This window comes from Gopherus flavomarginatus, chromosome 16, assembly GCF_025201925.1.
Source record: "Gopherus flavomarginatus isolate rGopFla2 chromosome 16, rGopFla2.mat.asm, whole genome shotgun sequence".
Classification (NCBI taxonomy): Eukaryota; Metazoa; Chordata; order Testudines; family Testudinidae; genus Gopherus; species Gopherus flavomarginatus.
Genome location: NC_066632.1, coordinates 2,828,799 through 2,848,181, shown reverse-complemented (window position 1 = coordinate 2,848,181; position 19,383 = coordinate 2,828,799). Strand labels below are relative to the sequence as shown.

Below are 19,383 nucleotides of genomic sequence, written 5' to 3'. Positions count from 1 at the left end.
GGGGTGCAGGTGGCTGGACTGATCTCATAGCATGCGGTGGAAGGTGGGGTGCAGAGGTACAGCGTGGGGAGGTGAAGTGCGGATGGATGTGATCAGGTGAGTTGGCTCGGGGTGGAGATGAATGGGCTGGGGTGAAGGTACATGAGTTAGGGTGGGTGGCTACATGCACAAGTTGGGATGCAGATGCCTGGGAGAAAGGGATCCATAGAAAAGGTGCATATGCCTGGGTGCTGTGCAGATGTGTGGGTGGCAGGAAGCATGCATTATGGGGTGCAGACGCGTGGATGGCGGGAAGCATGCATTATGGGGTGCAGGTGTGTAGCTAGCGGGAAGCATGCATTATGGGGTGCGGTGTGTGGGTGGCAGGAAGCATGCATTATGGGGTGCGGGTGTGTAGCTAGCGAGAAGCATGCATTATGGGGTGCGGGTGCATGGCTAGCAGGAAGCATGCATTATGGGGTGCGGGTGTGTAGCTAGCGGGAAGCATGCATTATGGGGTGCAGTGCGTGGGTGGCGGGAAGCATGCATTATGGGGTGCGGTGCGTGGCTAGCAGGAAGCATGCTTTATGGGGTGCGGGTGTGTAGCTAGCGGGAAGCATGCATTATGGGGTGCGGGTGCGTGGCTAGCAGGAAGCATGCATTATGGGGTGCGGTGCGTGCGTGGCGGGAAGCATGCATTATGGGGTGCGGTGTGTGGCTAGCAGGAAGCATGCATTATGGGGTGCGGTGCGTGCGTGGCGGGAAGCATGCATTATGGGGTGCGGGTGCGTGGCTAGCAGGAAGCATGCATTATGGGGTGCGGTGCGTGGGTGGCAGGAAGCATGCATTATGGGGTGCAGGTGCCTAGACTGAAGAGGATTCATGGACTGGGGTGCAGAAGTTCAAGTGGGGAGATTCATGAGTTAGGGGATGCAGATGCATGGGTGGGGTGTATATGTATTAAGAGGTGCAGACGTGTTGGGGGGATGCATACACAACAGGGTGCAGGTGCCTCAGTGGGGGAAGACTCATGGATTGGGGTGCAGATGCACAAGCACGGAGATGCATGAGTTAGGGGGTCCTGATGCATAGGCGGAGGAGGCAGATGCCTGGGTGGGGGTCGCATGCATCCCGGGGGGCAGCTGCTTGGGTGGGGCGTGCATGCACTAGGGGGTGCAGCTGCCTGGCTGGGGAGGGATGCCCGAGTTTGGGGGTCCCCAACAGAAAGGATATGGCCATTCGGTGATCTTTTTGGCGTATTTCCTCACCACGTTATCCTCGCTGAAGAGGAACAGGGACCGGTTGACAGTCAGGCAGTTCTGCCGGACGGGGATGGGGTTGTAGAGAGCCATGGTGCGGGCTCGCTGGGCCATCGACTGCTTGTACATCCTCTGGGCCCCGGGCGGTCCGCCCTGCCGGCTGCCCCCTGCACCCCGGCCGCCTCCACCGCCCGCTGCGCCCCCGGAGCCCGCTCCCCCGGAGCCGCCAGCCCCGTAGCGAGCCGGCACCTCGTCTCCGAAGCGAGCCATCCTGCAAAGAGCAAAGGGCCGGGGGTTACGATGCTGAGGATGCTGCTGGAGAAGAGAAGCTGATCACATCCCATCGGCTGCTGCTGCTGCTGCTGCTTGGGGGGCTTGCAGCAGGAGGGGGACTGTTCAGGCAGGAGCACGGCCGGTGAAAGCACCAGAGACCCTGGCCATCCTTGCTCGATCCTCTCTCCTCCCCTCGCAGGGAAGGAACCGATGCGACCCCCCTCCCCTCCAAAAAAAAATTGCAATGAAAAAATGAACGCACCACCCTCAAAAAAATGGTGCTCTGCAATTAAAAATAATAACTCATCGATGCACCGACCTCACCCAATTTTTTCCAATTCTAAAAAGATTAACGAGCCACCCCATAAAAAAGAATTGCAACCAAAAAAACAAAACGCAATGCACCGCCAGTCCAAACCAAAACACCAAAAAAGCAATTAAAAATGTCTCGCGACTAGCAAAGTAAATAAACAAATTAAAATAATTACAATTAAATATAGCAAGTGCAGCACCTCCTCCCTACCAACATTCAGTTTAAAAAATTGAATGCACCAGCTCCTGACTTCAAGCCCCGGGGGTGGGAAAGTGCTCTACCAATAAACAAAACGGACCAGCAAATATATATTTGCAATGCAATTTTTGGAAAAAATAATTTAAAACATAAAAAATGCAACCCTTCCTCTGTCCTGTTCAGCTTGGCAAAAATCTTTGCACGCTTGAAAACAAATGTAGCCTAACATTTGTTTTAAAAATCAGTGCATTCCCCTCAACCTCACCCTCCAAAAATATTAGCATCAGAGAAGAAAATAACAATAATTTTTTAAAAAGCAAAACAAAAAAAATGTCTCCCCCCACTCCCACAAGGTCTCTGCTTTCACTTGTGCATCATCCTGCCGTCTTCAAAACGTTGCAAGGTCTGGAGAGGAAAAAAAGGCTATTGGGGTCTTGTCAAGCGTCTTAAGATGTAGGCTGGATTTTTTGTTTGGTTTTTTCCTGTTGCAGTTTCACCGGTGGTCTCTGCTTCTGCCTTAGTATTATGATTATTTTGGTGTGAGTGCCTGAATGTCAATTTTGCCTCATCTTGGAGTTGAATGCAGCAAAGAAATCCTGTAAAATCCAAAAATGAAAAAGAAGAGAGAAGTAGCAGGTCCCATCCACCATCTGCTCATAAGGGTTTCCTGGATGCTAAAATGTCTAGTATTTTTTTCTGCCCTGTATTCCTCCACCTCCTCCTCCTCCTCCTGGGTTATAGCTAAAATAAGACTGGTGTTAGGGAGGGAGAGACTGGGAGAGAGAGAGAGAGAGAAAAATGGAAAAAAAAGATCTGATTCACTGGCAGGTTGGGCTATAATGTGCAGCAACTGATCAATTTAATGCAAGCACAGACCATCCCAAAGCCTCAGCAACGCTCAGCACATGATGGCCTGGGACCAATCAGTTGCTGCTGCCCAACCTAACCCGGTGGAGTTTCTGGGAGAAAGAGAGAGATTGAGAGAGAGCAAAGGGAGGTTGGGGCAGATTTTTCTCCTCCCCGCCCACCTCCAGTTTGGAAAACCTAGAATCAAATTGCAATTTTCCCTAAGCATGCTCCCAGCTGGATTCTGATCTCAGTTATACTAATGTAAATCCATAGTGAATCTCATGATTTCACTGGAGTGACTGAGGATTCACAGTGGGGTAATGGACATCAGAATCTATTCCTTAGGCTCCATTCCTAGTTTCTGAGTTCAGTGCAGGTCACATGTTTCTTTGGGAGGCAGGCAGGGAAAAGGAGTGAGTTGGCCCTGATGCTCCTCTGACTTTACACCAGTTTTACAACAGTGTAACTAGGAATTCCTCCTGATTTACAAGAGTGCTGAGTGAGAGGAGGGCCGGAGTGTGCGTGTATATGTGGGATGTAATGCAAGTGAGAAGCTAAGCGATCTGTGCAAACTCTAAACAAAACCGACACATTCCTTGAAAGAAAAATAGCTGGGAGGATTCTGTGATCTCAGTTACATTGGTGTAAATCCAGAGCAACTCCACTGGCCAGATCCTGAGGAGTTTCTGACTCGCATTTTTCCATCTTTATTTGGGCAAATTCACTTCCCCGTCCTTCAGTGGGTGATTGGCCTGAGTAAGTGAGTATTCCTGGAGTAAAGACCTTGGGTTGTGTCCCCCTCTGTTCGGATTTTAAATGGAACCACTTGGTGGGGTATTTTAAATATAATTTTCTATAGTCTCTTACTACAGCCAGTGGGTCATACCTTGCCGTCAGTTACACCAGAACATGCTCACTCCTAAATTGAAGTAAACAAAGTCACTCCAGACACAAACTCCAGAGCAGAGCAGAACCTCATCTCCAGTTATTTGGTTGCTTCCTGCACAGGACTGGGCACTCTTGACTCTCACTGACCTCCATGAGAGTTGAGAGTGCTGAACACCTCACTGGATCAGGCCCTTTGGGGTTAAATCCTGAGACAGATGTGGAAATATTTATCCAGCTGCAATGAGAAAATTAAGCTGGGGTATGGCTAGGCTCTGAGTGTTAACAGATCTTCCCTTGACTTGCTCAAGGGGCCATTTAGCTGCCATGAAATTTGCATGGTCCAGTGCGGAGTGGATTATTTTCTGGCATTAAAGACTTTGCTGAACATGAATCAGCCCCACTGAGGGCCTGACCCTGCCCTCCTTCAGTGAAGCTGAATTCCCACTGAAAATCTGGCCGAGTGAGGCATGCTGGCCAGACCCCAAATATGGAGTACGTTCTCCTCACTTAGAATCATTATTGGTATAGTAACAAATTTCTGGGTGCCTCCAGCTCCGCAGGTGTCCATATGCTGAAGCAGGTGGCACTGCATGGAGAAAGGGGATAGAAAGAACAGATATTTATCCTAATATCCTAATGTTGTTCTTCAAGATAATGCCGTCCTGTACACAGATCCCACTCTTGGTGCATATACATAGATTCCTAGATTCCAAAGCCAGAAGGGACCATTGTTAACTCCTGTATGGCACAGGCCAGAGATCTCCCCAAAATCCTTCTTAGAGCAGATCTTTTAGAAACACACCCCATCTTGATTTAAAATCTGCCAGTGATGAGTCCACCATGACCCTTGGTAAATTGTGCCAGTGGTTAATTACCCTCAGTTAATTTTCCTCGGTGTTAATTACCGTCAGTGAGGGTGGAGAGTCTAGAGTAACTACAATTTACCGAAGAGCTTGTCTAGACGTGGGAAGAGCCTTCAGTAGCTGGCGCACACTAGGGGCTCCTCACCAACTCCCCCATGTAGACACTCTTACTGCACAGTAACGTGCCTTTGTGCCCATTAGCGTGATACATTTTGGAAGTGTATTAAGCTAAACCACTGGAGGGCCCTGTTAGTGCACAGCAGAAGTGTCCACACAGGGAGTTAGTGTGAGTAGCGAGGGTCCTTTAAAGTCACATCCTAGCTTAGTGCTCACTAACCTCCCCATAGAGACCAGCCCTAATATCTATAAATCAATACAGATATTTGCCAGTGGGTGTTAAAAACAGATCTACACTAAGTATACTATCCTGACTAGACCCACAATATAAACTACACTGTTATAAACAAAGCAGATCGCACAGTGTGCAGAGTAAGTGGACACTGCAGGTTACTGTCTTGATGCCACGGGTGTTTAGAAGGGACTGAAGGATGATGGATGTCATTTGAGCTGAAGGGGAATCCCCGATAGCTGTGAGCAGTACAGGGCACATGACACAGCAGTGAGTGCTTTTAACTATCCAATAGTGGGCACTGATATGCTTATTACACTATAATTATGATCAGTGCTGAGTGTACCATAAAGGATTTATACTTTATACCTTTCATCAAAGGCTCCATCTACACTGCAATCAGAGATGTCACTGCGCAGGTGAAGATGTACTGAGCTAGCTCGAATAACAATAGCCATGAAGCTGGGGCAGCAGGGGCAGCAGCATGAGCTGTACAACCCCGCTTGGGACTCTGGGCATCTAGCCTGTGCAATCGCAGCTTCACTACTGTTGTTATTCGTGCTAGCTAGATCTACACTCCCCTCGATGGTCCAGTAAGTCAGTATTATCCCATTTTACAGAGAGGGAAACTGAGGCACAGGGAGGCTAAATGAACTGCTTAAGGTCATATAACAAATGAGTAATAGAGTTAGGAAAAGCACCTAGCAGACCAGATTTCCAGCCTTCTGCTTTAACCACTACACCACCTGCCCCTAGAGTGAATGCCAAGGATCTTTTGTTTACTCAGTGCTCTCAGAATCTAAGGTACTCGACACAGTTTGCTGACTGAACAAGGGGCAGCTGTTTAACAGCCGTCAGCAGCACCACACAGCAGTTTAGGACAGGAAGTGAAGACGACTCTGTTATCCAGTTGAAACTGCAGGGGGAATGTAGAGAGGCAGAACAGAAGTAGGTGAAATGGACTGTACTGAAAAAGACGAGGGAATCTTTAACGACAAATGCCCAGGACACTGGCTCTGCCTATCATCTGGAAGATGACTCCAGCAGCACAGCATCCCCTACCAGCACAATGAGACACTGGAACATTACCTACTGAATCATCAATACTATTTCCAGGGTCACCTAGCTTTTCCCATAAGGTTTCCCACTAAGTAGGATCTACTTGACTTAAGAAATCTGACCTGATTACAACTTTGTTTTCCTGAACAGGGACAGATTTAAGCAGAGGTGTCAAAAAGTACGGGAGAAAAGGATACTGTCCCTTTAAGGGGCAGGCTGGAGCCTATAACCAAGGCTTAATCAACAAGGCCCTTCCTCTTCCTGTTCTACAGATGGAGAAACTGAGGCACGGCAAGTGGGTGAGTTGCCCAAGGTCACACAGAAAGGTGGTGATGGAGTAGGGACTTGAATCCAGGTTAATGCCCTAACCACTGGACCATCCTGCCTCTCCCCTTCCTCTCTCTAGGGCCGATATGAAACAGGAACAGGAAGCAGCATAGGTGCTGGAACTAGGAGTTGCTGGGGGTGGCAGTTCCACATTTACACTGGGGAAAAAAAACCCCGGTGGTAGCAGGTCTCAGAGTCCAGGTCAACTGACTTGGGCTTGTGCTACAGAGCTACAAATAGCAATGTAGATGTTCCTGCTTGGGCAGGAGCCCAGGCTCTGAAACCTGAGGGGGGAGTGGTTCTCAGAGCCGAGGCTCCAGCAAGAGAGACAATGTCTGCGGTGCTATTTTTAACCCCCTAATCCCGAGAGAATTGACCTGGGCTCTGAGACTCACTGCTGTAGGGGTGTTTTGGGCAGTGCAGAGGTACTTAAGGCACCTGGAGACAACTCTAACCTGTTTCCAAGAGTTGGGTGTGGACTGTAAGGTTTGGGAACCCTGAGACAATGACTGTCACAACAGCTCCTGACCTGATTGCTTGTAATTTCTGGGCTCATTCAAAGGGACACCACCTCTGATGAATAGATGGTGGCTTCTCCTTGCCCCTGGGCTGTGAAATTGGGGTCTGTTGCTGCCCGACTTGGGGAATTCACGGGTGGGCCACACTGAGTGGCAAGACAGTGCTCAGAGACTTCCCTGCACCTTCTACAACTAACTTGAGAGTTTCCTGAATAGATGACTCAGCAGGTAGTTCTGCTATCTATGGTACCTATATTTCCCCCTATTACCACAGTATTGGAGCACCCCTTGTACTAATCCTCACAACCCCCTTGTGAGGCAGGGCAGTGCTATTATCCCCATTGTACAGATGGGAAACTGAGGCAAAGAGAGACTGACTTGCCCAAGGTCATACAGGAAATTGAATTTGGGTCTGCTGAGCCCTATGCTAATATGCTGGGCCATGCTTCCTCTTTCGTCATCAAGCAACAAGATTTGGTGTCCTACTGGAATCTGGCTGGTGGACTCAGGCATTCCTAGGCATCTTGCACACCAGCCTTCAGGAAACAGATTGTGATATTTGTTCTAATCTGTTAACTGGGATTTAATTTCCCAGCCGGTCCCTGATTTCACGAGGAAGATTAGCGTATAGAAAGAGGGGAAAACCAACAACATTACAGTCCTTCTCAGACTGTTTGATTAAATTTACCAGAGCTCCTGATTCGAAGGGATGACTACAATAACCCTCAATCATATTTTGCTCTTAAAACATTTATAAAAATAATTCAGTCAAACTCACAAAGGGGGACTCTAGCCTGGTCCGATGGCTAGAACGCTGGATGAGGAATCAGGAGACTTCCATTCTGTTCCTAGCTCTGTTCCACTCTCCTGCTAGGTGACCATGGGCAAGTTGCAGCTCCTTTCTGTTCTGTAGATTCCCCTCAGTAAAATGGAAATAGCAAGACTACCCTAGATGTGTTAGAGCAGGGGCAGGCAACCTATGGCATGTGTGCCAAAGGCAGCACACGAGCTGATTTTCAGTGGCACTCACACTGCCTGGGTCCTGGCCACCAGTCCGGGGGGCTCTGCATTTGAATTTAATTTTAAATGAAGCTTCTTAAACATTTTAAAAACCTGATTTACTTTACATACAACAATAGTTTAGTTCTATATTATAGACTTATAGAAAGAGACCTTCTAAAAACATTCACATGTATGACTGGCACGCGAAATCTTAAATCAGAGTGAATAAATGAAGACTCGGCACACCACTTCTGAAAGAGCAGCAAAGAGTCCTGTGGCACCTTATAGACTAACAGATGTAGTGGAGCATGAACTTTTGTGGGTGAATACCCACTTCGTCGGACCCATGAAAGCTCATGCTCCAAAACATCTGTTAGTCTATAAGGTGCCACAGGACTCTCTGATGCTTTTACAGATCCAGACTAACACGGCTCCCCCTCTGACACTTGACACTTCTGAAAGGTTGCTGACTCCTGTGTTAGATATTCAGAATATAGGGAGGCCAAATGGGCTTGAAATTGATGAATCCAGAGCAGGCCAGACCCAAAGCCACAGTGACCAACAGTTGCATGGTGTGTTACCCATGTTGGTTGAGTTAGCCTGGTTCCTACTGGATAGGTGGTCATGTGAGAGCTGGGGACCTGCCAGATGCTGTCCCATTGTGAAGGTGGGAATCACTCTGTTCCAAAAATGACAATAAAGCTCCAGTGTGAAATCCTGGCCCCACTGAAGTCAATGACAAAATTCCCATTGACTTCAATGGGGCCAAGATTCACCTCCTGTTTCTAGCACTGTAAAGTGGCAAGAGAAGTAGGGTGATTAGACAGCAAGTGTGAAAAATTGGGACGAGGTGGGGAGTAATAGAAGCCTACATACGAAAAAGACCCAAAATTCAGAACATTGGGATATCTGCTCACCCTAAAGAGAAGGGACTTTCAACCTGGCGCTGATCCAGGACTGAACGTGATTGGCTCTCCTGGTTCTTGGGCTGGTGTAATTTCAGGGAAGAAACCCCCCCGCCCTTTTGGGAAGGAGTGGAAGAAGGAAACATTCAACTACGAGATGTGTAGATTTCATTTTGCTAAGGGTGGCTGTTTGAAGCCAGGAGGGGGCTTGGTACATCAGAATAAGTGCCAGCAGGGACTGAACAGTGGGCAGAATGAAGGCGAAAGGTGTGTGACAAATGCAACTTATCACATGGTGCTTACCACCCACAGACCCTGCTCCGTGCCTTAGAATAACAAGCTGCATTCATGTCTGGTGTAAACCAGGGATGAATCTTGCCTCCCACCCCCAGCCTCCTTTATTGAACTGTAAAATATTTATACAGCATGGGAAAGCTACACTGCTCTTTACTGCTCCTGATCACGCTCCGGTTGAAGTTGGCAGGAGCTTTGCCTCCAGTTTAAAAAGGAGTGGAAGTGGAGGCTCGATCCTGCAGGGAATTAAGCGCCCCACCTCCCATGTGGCAGGGCTCATAGGTATGAAATGCTTTGGGCTTAGCACAGGAGTATCTGGGTGGAAAGCGTTGCATTAGGACGTCAGACTAGAGGAGCTAATGGTCCCTTCTGGCCTTAAACTCTGAAATGATGGGTTTGTCTACACAGGAGCTGCAGGTATAAATTCCATCTCGAGTCGACAGACCCACACTACCTCTGCGCGAGCTGGTGCACAGGAGGGGCTAGCCACCTGAGCGCTTGCACAGGGCCTCAGATGCATCACATAGCCCCTCCCATGCACGCTAGCTCGACCAGATCTCTTGTAGCTTTACCCTGTGGAGCCTGCATCTATACAAGGCCAACATAAGTCAAGGTGCAAGGTGAGAGTTCAGGGAGGGGAGGGATTAGAATAGGCTGACTAGACAGTAAGTGAAAAATCGGGATGGGGGTGGGAGGTAATAGGTGCCCATGTCAGAAAAAGCTCCAAAAATCGGGACTGTCCCTATAAAATGGGGACATCTGGTCACCCTAGATTAGAAGAAGAAGAGAGGGCACCTGGTGAGTAAAGGGAAGGGGAAGACAAGAGCTGTGAATGGGAGCAGCAAAGGGAGCTGGTCTGGGCAAACCAAAAGGGGTGAGGAGAGAAGGCGGCAGGTACAGGTGTGTACTCTCCAAGCCCCTATTGACACTTGGGTGGATGTCTTGACAAAACCCCTGATTAACGTTGGGTTTCTCTGCTTCTTCTTGACAAGGTGCCTGTACAGGCTGACTGACATCTCTGGGTAAAACTGCTCCATGAAGACTTCTCCCTAGTCCCCTTCTAGATCCTGCCTGGGGGCATTTCCATTTTTGGGAGTGAAGCTGGGTAAGGGGTTGAGGGGGCAAATGTAGCCCCTAACCCAGGCCTGAGGTGTGAGCTTGCAGTGCAGCCAGCCATGCCCCCAGCCAATCAGCCAGTGCTACTCCACACCTCCTGCACAGGCCATTTGGATTCCCAAGTCCTCACAATCTCTACCTAGGCATATCCCTCCATGGCTTCTGTGGGGTCTACTCTGTGATGCACAGCGGCTGCCGCTCCAGGAGTGCAGCCCTGTTTTGGGGAAGGGGGTTAAGGGATGCAAAGAAGAATTTCACCCTGAGCTACTAATAACAGATGGGAACCTCAGAAGGTTCAGGGACTGGAGTGAAGGGTCAGGTGAGTTCTTACGGGTTCTGAAGAAACTGGCCTGTCTCAAAGCCAGCCCTATGCTCTTCTTGCCGTATTTTAGCTTTGGTACTCCTGTCAAAGGGCTACTGTGGGGCTAGCTTGGTCAGGCTAGGTGCCTCATTGGATGGGAGACTTGCTAGGAACACACAGTCCATGCAGGCAATGCTGCTGGTCCATGGCAACCGAAAGCTGCAGCCTGGCACTGCAGGGTGCTACTCTGGTGATTCACTAAGGGGTGCTTCACTCTTGGAGCCAGGCCTGACCACAGCATGGTTCCAGCATGGTGCTAAGGGCTGCTGAATTGCTGTTGGCATTGTCTCATAGGAGGGAGAACTGAGGTCCTGATCGCTTGTGGATATTACAGATCCCACGGCACTGTGGCAAGTGGTCGAGTATTCACCCAACTTTGACCTGCAGTTCCCATTGGAGAGAGGTTCTTTTTCATTTGCTGTCCTGACCCATGATGTGGCATTGCCACATGCTGCCCCACCCCCTCACATTTCAACGATGGGTCAAGTGATCTTTCTGGAGAGAATCTACAAGGCACCTTGAGATCTTTGGGTCTGAAAGATACTAGAGAAATAGACAATATAGTCCAGAATTCGGCCAAAATCTCATGCCCAGCACAAAGCTCAAATCACTCTGCTGGGAATTCCTTGGTGGAGGATCTTCCCTACGAGCTGCTCTGTGTCTGCTACTGCACCCTAATGGCTGTAGGGCCCTGCCACTCTAGCCCCCCATCATTAGGGACTGTATTCTCTGAGCCCTTCCTTCCCATGGCCTGCCCTGCCCCTGAAACTTCCCCACACACAGCTGTGCCCAGGGATTCCAGTGGCATCTGACCCCTTCCGGTTCAGGACAAGCGTAGCACAGTTTGTGGCCACCACGAACCCTGCCTGGCCCCTTTAGATATAAGGCAGATGATGGACAGAAACAAGAAGATGAGTGGAGCAAGAAGAAGGGGAAAAGAAGGATGAAGATGAATAAAAGAAGCAGCATGGAAAGAGTTAAAACTTTTCCAATTATTGAAGAGATAGCTGAAGGCCAAAATGTCACCATAAAATACACATGAATGGCTGCGTGTGTGTATCTACAATATACATCATGCACGCATACATACACCTGCACACAAACTCTGTTTGCATGTGTTTGAATATTTTCTTAGTTCTTCCCAAAGAGCAAACCATTTACATCACTCTTCAGAAGTACGTCTAGAGACAGGGGTAAGAGTGATCCCTACTAGGGAGACATCTGGAGAATGATTGAATCTAGATATCTGGAGAGTGATTCCACAGGAACTGGTTCTTGGCTGTACGCTATTCAACATTTCTATCAATGACCTGGGAGAAAACATAAAACGATCACTGCTAAAGTTTGTAGGTGACACAAAAAATAGGGGATTGGTAGATAAGGAAGAGGACAGGTCTCTGATACAGAGCAATCTGGATCACCTGGTAAACTGGAAAAGCAGCAAAGAGTCCTGTGGCACCTTATAGACTAACAGACGTTTTGGAGCATGAGCTTTCGTGGGTGAATACCCACTTCATCAGATGCATGCCGAAAATATGCATCTGGGTGCAAGAAAACAATATGCATTTTAATACTTACATGTAAATGTAGCCATCAAGGAACAAAAATGTAGGCCATACTTACAGGATGGGGGGTTCTATCCAGGGAAGGAGTATCTCAGGAAAAGATTTTGGGGGTTGTGGTGGATAATCAGCTGAACATGAGCTCCCAGCGTGATGCTGTGGCCAAAAGAGATAATGCCATCCTGGGATGCAGGGAAAAGGGCAGAAACTTCTTTTTTAAGTGTGTATCAATTTAAATATGTACATAAAACTAGAGAGAGAGAGAGCTGCTGCCATTCTCTGTACAAGGCATAATGGGTTGATTTGATAGAGGACCTAACCTATTTTCTGTTCTCTCTTTCATTCCCACTTGCCCTGACGTCACCAGTACCCTTTGTTCAAGATAGTGCTTTTGTCCCATGCCAGCAGATCTGTAACCACCTAAATATAGTCCTTAAGGCACCGTCTTAAGAACTGGTCTAAAGTGCCTGTCTAATAGGATCCTGGATTGAGAAAACAAGCACAGCAATTTGTAATTTCCGAGATGGCTGCTGAGTCCCCCTTCCTAGGAGGGTTTTTTAATTAGGCTAAAAGGTGGTTTGTAGAGGAAAAAAAGAAACTGGAGAAAGCATTAGTTAAATTCACCTTTTTTTTTTTTGGAGCGGCTATTTAAAAAAAAAATCTTTTATACGTGTTGGATGAAATGCTGGCAGCAGTGCAGAGTTCGGTAGCATCCCTGATCAGGCTGAGAGGCTGGGTAATGGAGACGGATGGAAAGGGTCTGTACCACCGCCTTGGGTCCTGAAGGTGATGGGAGTCATGGTGCTCCAGTAGCTGTAAACCACAGGACCTGTAAACTGGTTGAATCTGCCTAGCTGAGGATTCCCCCCAGCCAGCCAGTGCACCCAGCTCCTATGCCTCTTCCCTGCACACTCCAGCATAGGGGCATGTACCCACAGAGCATGGTGGCCATAATATGCTGTGGTCCCACAGTCGCTAGCATTGATTGGACTTGCTTCTCCGAACTACACTGGAGCTAGGAACCGAGTAGAACAGGCCCCAGATTCAGGAAGCAACGGGCTCCTTTGCACCCCTACCCTGCTGCTCTGGGTGCAGCAGAGAATTAGGACCAGTGCAGGAGCCTGGGCAGATTGGGCAAAGCAGCTGCAGAGCTTTTCATCTCAACTATGCTGGTTCATAGCCAGCCAATGTTGCAGGGGCTGAGAGTCACTGCTGTCTGGTGACAGTTCTGCAGCCAACTTACATGAAATGAGTTGGATCCTGGTGAGCCCTTAGCTGGCAGGTATCACTGTTGCAAAAATCCACTCTCAGATTGGGCACTAATTGGGCCTAGGGTGACCAGATGTCCCGATTTTATAGGACAGTCCCAATATTTGGGGCTTTTTCTTATATGGGAAACAACTACCCCCCACACTCTGTCCCGATTTCTCATACTTGCTGTCTGGTCACCCTAATTGGGCCCCTTGTTAGTTCCTTCTACAAGAGACAAAGGCAGAGGCCACTCAACACATTGTGCTGCCCTAGGCAACACTTCTGTGTGCCGCCACTCAAATTTGCTCTGTTATGACAGAGGGGCAGCTGGGCCAAATATGAACAAACGGGGCTGCGACCTGGTCCACAGGGCTGCAGCGCCACTCAGGTTTGGCCCAGCTGCCCTTCTGACATTCCTTACAGAGACACAGACTCAAAGCACTCAACCTATTTAGCTTAACAATGAGAGGATTAATGGGTAACTTGATCACAGTCTAGGAGTATCTACATGGGGAACAAATATTGAATAATGGGCTCTTCAGTCCAGCAAAGAAAGGTGTAACATGGTCCAATGGCTGGAAGTTGAAGCCAGACAAATTCAGACTGAAAAGAAGGCGTATATTTTAAGGGTGAGAGTAATTACCCATTGGAACAATTCACCAAGAGGTGTGGTGTGTTCTGTATCACAGACGCTTTTTAAATCAAGATTGGATGTTCCTCTAAAAGAGCTGCTCTAGGAAATATTTTGGGAACGTTCTATGGCCTTTGTTGCACAGCAGGTCAGACTAGATAGTCAGAATGGTCGCTTCTGGCCTTGGAATCTACACATCTGCAACACTAGGTAGCTGCCCAAAAATCTGTCACCCTAGGCAGCTGCCTAGCTTGCCTATTGCTAGAGTGGCCTGGGGGCAAAGGCTTGAAAGAGCCATGGAGGTGGGACTCCCCATGCTGTACTGTAATGAACTGGGCAGTGACACCTCTGTCCTCTTCTGGCTGGAATCAGACAGTTCACCGGTATGTCATTGGCCCTATAGTGAAAACAGGTAGAATCACTTCTCCTTAGCTCAGGGGTAGGAGCCTGTGGATTTGGAGCAGCAGCATTAAAATTCTAGCCATGCCACCATTATGAAATTCCAAATGGCCACATTGCTTTGCATCACAACAGCCAAGAAGTCCTAGCTGGCTTCAAATGTACCACCGTGCATAAATAATTATTTAGTGAAAAAGACTACACAAAAAGGGAGAGAAACTCTTGGGTGGATCTTACCAGCCAGCAGACGGCTGTATTAGTAACTCACTGGAAGCTGGAGGACACATCTAATCTACCCAGAACAAATGGCAGATAATAAGGAGCAGATAAAACTCTCCTACTCCTCATTGCAGATGCGCAGCCCACAAAGACTACAACTCCCAGCATGCAACAGACCACATGACTGCAAAACAAGAGCCCTGTCCTGCAAAGTCTTAAGCACAGGAGCAACTTTATGCGAGCGAGGAGTCCCACAAATGTCCACTATGCTATTTACAGGATAAACAAGGTCAACCCTCAAGGAACAGTGACAAAGTATGCATGTGTGTATGTGCAATATGACATACAATGTGTGTCTGTATATGACATAAAACTGTAAACACTTGTAAAAATGCCTTTGGATGAAAGGAGCTCAATGAATGTAATACATGATCTTTTTATGGGGATAACAATCCTAATTTTAAAACCCAAACTCTCTTGCCTACGCAGGAAATAAACCATTCGATTAGCGTTTCTCAACCTTTTTCAAGATGGGAACCCTAGATTCAAAGTAGAAAATGTTCACAACCCCCCTTACATATATTATAAAATTAAAAGTAAAAAATGTATCATGATATCAATGTTAAGCCTATGTAGGTTGTATGTGCGTGTGGTGATTCTTAGAGAACACTTGATCTTGAAGAGCAAGGGTGTGCAGGAAATTAGATTGTAATAACGTTTTCAATCCCCTCACTGCCCTCAATTGGCTTCGGTGACCCCCTGGGGGTTGCAATCCACTGAATGAGACATCCTGCCTCTGGTATTCAAACTGAAAGGACTTTCTGAAAATAGTACTTTGCACTAGTTGTACTGATCCTTTACTTGCTTGGTAAAGGGATTTATCACATTCACTTTTTGTTTCTAACCAGCTTCCCTTTCTCATGCATTGACCCATAGCGGCAATTTATTCAAACACTGCAGGAGGAGGTGTATTTGCATTGGATTGGTGTTTGTTCTTGTAATTCACTGAAATGTTTCCACTGTTTTTAGCTTTGGGAGGCTTTATTTCATTCTTTCAGTAAACCTAAATTTTGGACCAAATTTGACCTGACAGTTTCCCTTTAAATCTGCACTTAATGTTATGATCTGACCCAATTTAAGAATTTAAAATTCAAGCATTTGTACAACAATCTAACCTATAAACCCCAATGCTTCAGGGCATAAGCCAAACTCTAATGGAAGGAGGTTAAGAAGAAACCCGTAAGGCCCCAGTTCTGCAAATGAAATCAATGGGATGACTAGTGGTGAAGACGAGTGAATACAGGTTTGGGGTCTAATTATCCATCTCTGAAGCATCTAGTGCTGACCACAAGATACTGGACTATGTGGACCCTTAGTCTGATATAATGTGGCAATTCTCATCCGTATTTGATACTTATTACCCATACGCTTTGATACAAGTAGTCTCACAACACCAGTGTGAGGTACGACAGCGTTATTATCTCCCTTTCACAGATGGGGAACTGAGGCACAGAGATAAAGCAATTTGCCCAGGATCACACAAGGAGCCTGAGGTATAGTTGGGAAGTGAACTCCAGTCTTTAGCCAACACTTTAACTACTGCATGGCCCTTTCTCCTTATGGCCCTTCGCTAATAGGATGTTAACCAGTTTGACTTGAACTGGGTTTGAATCTGACAAATGCATTAGACACAGCTAGATGTAAAGCTATTTTACATCCCCTATTAATCCGTCTTGCTCAGTGCTCTATCACAAGAGTTTGAAAAAGCAAGCACCTTTGTGAAGGTTATAATCCTTATTCTAGTAATTGATTTGTCTGATTCTGTTTATTTATTAAAAGCAGCAAAGAATCCTGTGGCACCTTATAGACTAACAGACGTTTTGGAGCATGAGCTTTTGTGGGTGAACACCCACTTCTTCAGATGCATCACCCACGAAAGCTCATGCTCCAAAACGTCTGTTAGTCTATAAGGTGCCACAGGCCTCTTTGCTGCTTTTACAGATCCAGACTAACACGGCTACCCCTCTGATGTTTATTTATTGTGATTTCTCCTATTGTACATAGCTAATGAGAGTTAATTAGTCAATGCACTAATTTTTTTATAAAATGTTCTTAGCCCTTAGATCTTTCACATGAGTTTTGCCCTTTTCTGTGTGGACTTAACTATGGAAATACACTGTAAATCATACACGCTAATCCAGTTGGGCTGTCATTGAATCTTCCAGCATATTGTTCTGGAAGAGAAAAGATTCCGAGATGGAAGAAGTGTAAACGGTCTTGTAAAGTACTTCCTAAAAGATTATTAGTAATAAAGAGCCATATGGGATGGATCGTTGTTCGCCATGGCATATTGATAATAAATTTGTGCCGTTTTTTGGGCCTGTGAGAAAGCCACACTGTCGAATTATCATATATGGGATAAAATAGCAATAGTTCTGTAATGTATCTGTGGTGCGATCAGGGCATTATTGTGCTAGGTGCTGTACAAACACACAATAAATGACAGTCCCTGCTCCCAAAAGCTTGCATCCAAATTGACAAAGCATAGGGGGAAAGGAAGTATTTTGATCCCTGTTTTACGGATGGGAAAACTGAGGCACAGAGAGAGGAAATGACTTGCCCAGGGTTCCACGCAGAGTCAGTGACAGAACCAGAGAGTTGAACCCCGAGCTACTGAATACCAGCCAAGTGCACTAACAATGAGACCATACTTTCTCTCTTTACCATAACCAGCTCCCTAATTCTTCACTTCTGAAACTTCAAACAGGCATAGGATTCATCTTCACAGCCTGTCCTGAATTACTACATATTTCTGTTATGCATGTTAAACATCTGGTGTTTTCCACCCCAGAGATGGCTGCATTTCAGTGGCAGGTGAGATTTTTCAGGTCGCAGTGGAAATAGGGGACATGAGGAACTTAGACAGCAAATGTATCCAGAGTGGTTTCAACAGCGTCCATGCAATTGTACTAGTGTCAGTAGTGATTGTGCCAATAGTGATCAAGCAATACAATAGTGTCAACAGTGATTGTGCCAATATGTACTAGTGATCAGGTCAACAATGGTGATGATTGTGAAAATAGTGGTGCTCCTTCTCCTGCTCATTATACATGCACAGGCATGTGTACGCTGCACTACTTCCCTCAGTGTGCAGGCATTTGAGAGCATGCCAGTGAGAACGGGAATGGAAGAGACAACAAAGGCGAGGATGACCTGCCACAGGTCAATGCTGCCGTCAGAGTATGAAGCCTTGCTTGGAAGTGACTCAGGAGTGCAGTGGGGATGGAGTGGCAGACCTGGCAGCACTGCTGTCTGCGGTATTCAAACTCCCGTCAGTTTTCTTGGAGGAGAGCAGGGTCCGGAAGTGACTGTACTTTACATGTGCCAAGGTGATGAGAGTGCCCAGGGCTGTACTAGCAAAGCAAAGAGGCCAATTTGGGAGTCAGTCCAGCAGTTGCAGAGCTCCAGCCCCCAGCAGTAACCACATACACCACACTCCCTTCCAGCGCTGGAAACAGGCCCCACAAGTTCGTGCTCTTAGTCCCCTGCTCTGTCTCCTAGATCACACTCCTTCCCAGAGCCAGGAGTCCTGACTCTTAGACCTCATTGTTCTCATCACAAGAACACCCCAGTTCCCAGAGCCAAGACTAGAACCCAGGATTCTTGTAGTTCTGTGCCTTACAACTCATGACTTCTTTTCTCTGCATCCCCTTCTCCAACGGTGAGGGCCTTTATTTAAAAAAACAAACAAACACAAAACCACAGTATTCTACAGTAATTGCCCCACTGGCTGCAGTATCCTTTCATGAGCTGCATCGTTTGTGGGATATCACTGCAGTATTTCCTTTGAATAAGGGTGATCCCGACACTGCTTTAAGGGAAAAACAGGATCGAATGTCCATGGGGCCTTTGGCTGAGGCTCTGGGCTGGATTTAACTCAGAGACTGTTCAATGAGATGGATCTCTGGTACCCACATACCCAATACAGGGCATGGGGACTACTGACACCCCCAGACCCCAGCCATCAGAGCACCCATCCATGTATGCTTAGGGCACCATCATTGTGGTGTCTAGGTGCCAACATGGGGCAGCCTGGTGTAACTTCAGCCAGATCCTCAGAGCACCGGCGTTGTACAATGCTCTCACACCTTGATGCAGCAGGGTAGGTAGTGCGTGAGCATCAGGATGGGCGCAACCCTTAGCAGCAGCAGCAGATGCATTCTGCCTGCACGGCGAAGCAGCACTGAAATGGTTAATGGACAGACCCACTTTGTTGCTGGCAGCTTCACAAGGTTCTTAGAAGTAACACAACAAGTTCTGTTGCAGCCATGGATGTCTCTAAACCCCAGCGCCAGACTGCAAATCCCAGCTGTAGCATGCGCTCTCGCCAGGAGCAGCAGCAGCCCTGGGGACTAGATGTCTTAGGTGGTTCAGTAACAAACTACACCTCTACCCCGATATAACGCTGTCCTCGGGAGCCAAAAAATCTTACTGCGTTACAGGTGCAACCGTATTATATCGAACCTGCTTTGATCTGCTGGAGTGTGCAGCCCTGCCGCCCCCCTCAAGCACTGCTTTACTGCGTTATATCCGAATTCATGTTATATCAGGTCACGTTATATCGGGGTAGAGGTGTACAGAGCCTTTCAGATCTGTAAGATCTGTAGCAACATGTCACTGAGCACTATGGCCCACAAGCAATGAGTTTGGCGGGTCTCAGTCCAAGCACAAAGGTGTGCGTATTACTAGAATCAGCAGCCCCAGCTAA

General features: G+C 47.4%; 1 protein-coding gene across 1 annotated transcript in view; it reads right to left on the bottom strand.

Moving 5' to 3' along the window:
• The window catches only part of CACNA1A (calcium voltage-gated channel subunit alpha1 A), a 163,894-nt gene extending 161,033 nt beyond the window's left edge, over positions 1-2,861 (bottom strand). The window contains exon 1 of the mRNA XM_050925167.1: positions 1,214-2,861. Within this exon, the coding sequence (XP_050781124.1) occupies positions 1,214-1,508 (295 nt within the window). The 5' untranslated portion in view covers positions 1,509-2,861. The remainder of the gene's footprint in view (positions 1-1,213) is intronic.
• Between the last annotated feature and the right edge of the window lie 16,522 nt (positions 2,862-19,383).